Source organism: Arachis ipaensis, chromosome B03 (genome assembly GCF_000816755.2).
Source record: "Arachis ipaensis cultivar K30076 chromosome B03, Araip1.1, whole genome shotgun sequence".
NCBI lineage: Eukaryota > Viridiplantae > Streptophyta > Magnoliopsida > Fabales > Fabaceae > Arachis > Arachis ipaensis.
This window is the reverse complement of record NC_029787.2, coordinates 129,531,809-129,535,121: the sequence shown is the minus strand read 5'-3', so window position 1 is coordinate 129,535,121 and position 3,313 is coordinate 129,531,809. Positions and strand designations below refer to the sequence as shown.

General features: G+C 36.9%; 1 protein-coding gene across 1 annotated transcript in view; it reads right to left on the bottom strand.

Moving 5' to 3' along the window:
* Nucleotides 1-638, bottom strand: part of LOC107631696 (GDSL esterase/lipase At3g26430) — a 2,697-nt gene extending 2,059 nt beyond the window's left edge. The window contains exon 1 of the mRNA XM_016335220.2: nucleotides 289-638. Coding sequence (XP_016190706.1) covers nucleotides 289-313 — 25 coding nt within the window. The 5' untranslated portion in view covers nucleotides 314-638. The remainder of the gene's footprint in view (nucleotides 1-288) is intronic.

The following is a 3,313-nucleotide window of genomic DNA, read 5'->3' as shown; positions in this document are numbered from 1 at the left end:
TCTTTCATCTTGGGCTCTTGGCAACAAGTTAGAAAATGGATTAATGCAACTGATCTTCCAGTAAGTGGCTGTATAGCTACGACTCAGGGCATCAGGGAGAATTAAGTCGTTAAGAATTTTGTTCTATAACCCTGGGAAACACAATTCCCCTTTCAGTGAAAAATTGATTTTCTTTCTTAAACAAATAATTCAAAACATTCTTTTTCTTTTTAGTATTTTACAAGATAATTTTTTCAAAAAAGCGGTAACAGCTCTGCACCAACTTGTTCGTAAGTTTAGTAAACATACCAATTAGGTAACTTGGCCTCGTCATTTCCTAGTGTACGAACTGGAGTTGGTACTTGCACAAACACTCCAATACCTAAATGAGCAGAGGGATATCTATTTGGTGACGTCTGTGGTGAAGGTATGCGACTCGTGGCTAAAGATGGCCAAGGCGCAGTAGCCACTCCCAGCGAATGACGGGAAATTTTGTTTGGGGTATGGTAAATTTTTTTCCATTGCTAAACCAAACTAATTAAGAAGTTGGGTAAATCAGTCATTTTTAGCTAGTGCGTGGTCAGATTGAAAGTGTTAGTGATATATCCCTTTTTAGCCCTTCTGTTGTTCCGTTTTTCTCAGAAGATGTCTTCTTCAGGACTGGATAGTGACGGGGATAACTCCTCTGAATTTGATGGGTGGACTAGTGATTCACAGGATGAGGAGGACTCAACCGGATCGGAGTAGATGGGACAACTATGAGATTTACAACAAATGGTGGAGATTGTTTAGCGTCGTTGACAAAATAGAGAGCAACAATCGGACTCCAAAATCGCTGATGAACCTCGAAGGAGAAGGCGTCGAGCTTCTGTCTTGACGCTCCCAGCAAGTCGAGATCGAGTGGGTGATTCAGGCGGAACAGAGGCATCGCCGGTGAAGATCTAGGAGAAGGCGTCGATGCAGGCGACGGCGGGAAGATCGGCGACGGTGAGGAAGCAGACAGCGGAAGGCAGCAGGTGGATTGAAACCGGCGAGAGGCTCGGTCGCATAGTGGAGATGGAGGCGTTCAGCGTTCTTCGTTCGCCGGGTCGGGTCTTAGGGTTAGCGATCCGGCTCCTGCGATTTGGGCTTGTCTGTGGGCCTAGACCCTGACAAAAAAACGCAATAAATGGTGGAGACAAAAACTGAAATTTAATTTAAAAAAAAAAAATCGGCTAAAATACGGGTTTAAGAATTGAATAACCCTGTATAGGGGTGTTCGCGGTGCGGTTTGGTTCGGTTTTAAGGGAAAAAGTCATCCGATCCGAATGCTTAATTTATGTGCGATGCGGTTTAGATTGGATGAAATTTTTTTGGAAATCCGATCTGATCCGATCCGATTACAAGCGGTTTGGATCGGTTTGGATTTGCGGTTTTTTAAATAAAAAATTAAATACATATAACAAGTTTCAACATCAAATTTTAAATAATCAACAATGGCATAACAAGTCTTAACAATATTTTAAAAAACTAACGATAACATAACAATAGAAATAAAATTATAGGTTAGTTAAAATAAATAAATAAATAACATTTTCAACATAAAATATTTATTAAATAATAATAATACATGAATAATAGAAAAATGTATAACAAATTGAACATGTTATAAGTATAATTGTAAATATAATAATAAAATAATAATATTATAGCACATTATGCAGTTTAGATTGGATTGGATCGGTTATGAAAAGTAGATCCGAAATCCGATCCAATCCAGCGGTTTGCAAAAAATAGAATCCAATCAAATCCGAATTAGTGCGGTTTTAATCGGTTTTCAGTTTGGATTGGATTGGATAAGCGGTTTAATTTGGATCAGTTTGGATTTGAACATCCCTAGGTACTGCAGCTGAGAAAATTAATTATAAGTGAATAAGGCTAAGAAATTATGATTTATAATTAGGGAAGGTAGAAATATTTAAAATACAATTTAAAGCGCTAATCTTAAAGGTTTTGGCCCAAAATTGGGCTAACAGACAAAAATACGTGAACCGGGCCCAAGCGGGTCTAACACCTAATATATATAAATATTAGTTATGAGCATTTCAGCTCATTTTACCCTAAAGAAAGGGTGTGGGGCGCAGCTATGGTAAAGAGAGGAAGAAGAGAGAAATTTATTAGAATTAAATTATAATTTTTTTTAAATAGATCATTTTTTTACACAAAAGATAGCTGACTTCAGTAAATAGAGAATATATTTTGTTTTACAAATCCATAATCACTTATATTGGACTAGATTAGGAAAAATAAAAACCATAATGTTTTATTAAAATTTGTTAAAGTTTGTCTACTTACTTGCAAAACCCAAACGTAAAAAATATTTTTTGGGCAACATAATTACAAGTTTATTTTGCAATAAATTCCTGCAAATTATTGTGCTCCACACCAGCCTAATAGACTCATTAACACTAAGTCACTAACCATGAGTCAAAGCAGCAACCATTGTATCACCTCCGTCTTCATCCCATAAACTAGTCAACTCTTGACCATTTTTATCCACCACTTTCCATGTCACCATAGAACTTTTCTATTTAGTAATGATTAATAAACAGTGTACCTCCTTTTTTGTGTCTGGGGCTCTGTTTAAAGGATCAATATCTAGATAACGGCTTTGTGCCTTCATTAGTTTGTTAATGGAATGCAAATTTCTACGGTTTCACGAATAACCATTTTAATGAATTTATACATTTTCCTTTAATTGCCTTGATTCGTGTAACTTTCTCAAGATCTCTTGATTTACAAAATATGAACCTTAAGACTTGATGTCTTCGGCTTACGTAAGTCGTTTATTCTTTTGGTGGACTTAGACTCGGTATAGAACACAACTATTGGCATGAACAATTTTAAGATGGCGGTTGATAGAAGTCCACGCCTGTTTGATAAACTTTTGAGGTGGAAATTATGTGGGTATAGATGTATTTCACCGGACCACGTGTTGCACTCTCTAAATTCTATTTCAGAATCAGCATCATCAGCGAAAGACAATTTCTAAATCTTCATATTAGTCATCACCTTTTAAGATATCATACTTCAAAGTTCAAAATCCTATTTGTGATACCACCACCACGACATCCATGTACAGGAACTCACGGATAAACAATGGTAACTCATTAGTGTATAGACAGACGGTGCTGTGGCGAGTACTATTGGCATTGAGATGCAATTATCATGCTTCCATGGTTGAACCAGACGCGGGAGATTGTACCACGCTGTAGAATAAAAAAGACTTCTCGCAAATACTAAGTGACGTCAAGACCGGTTGGGACAAACCAATTTTGCAAAAACTGAATGAATG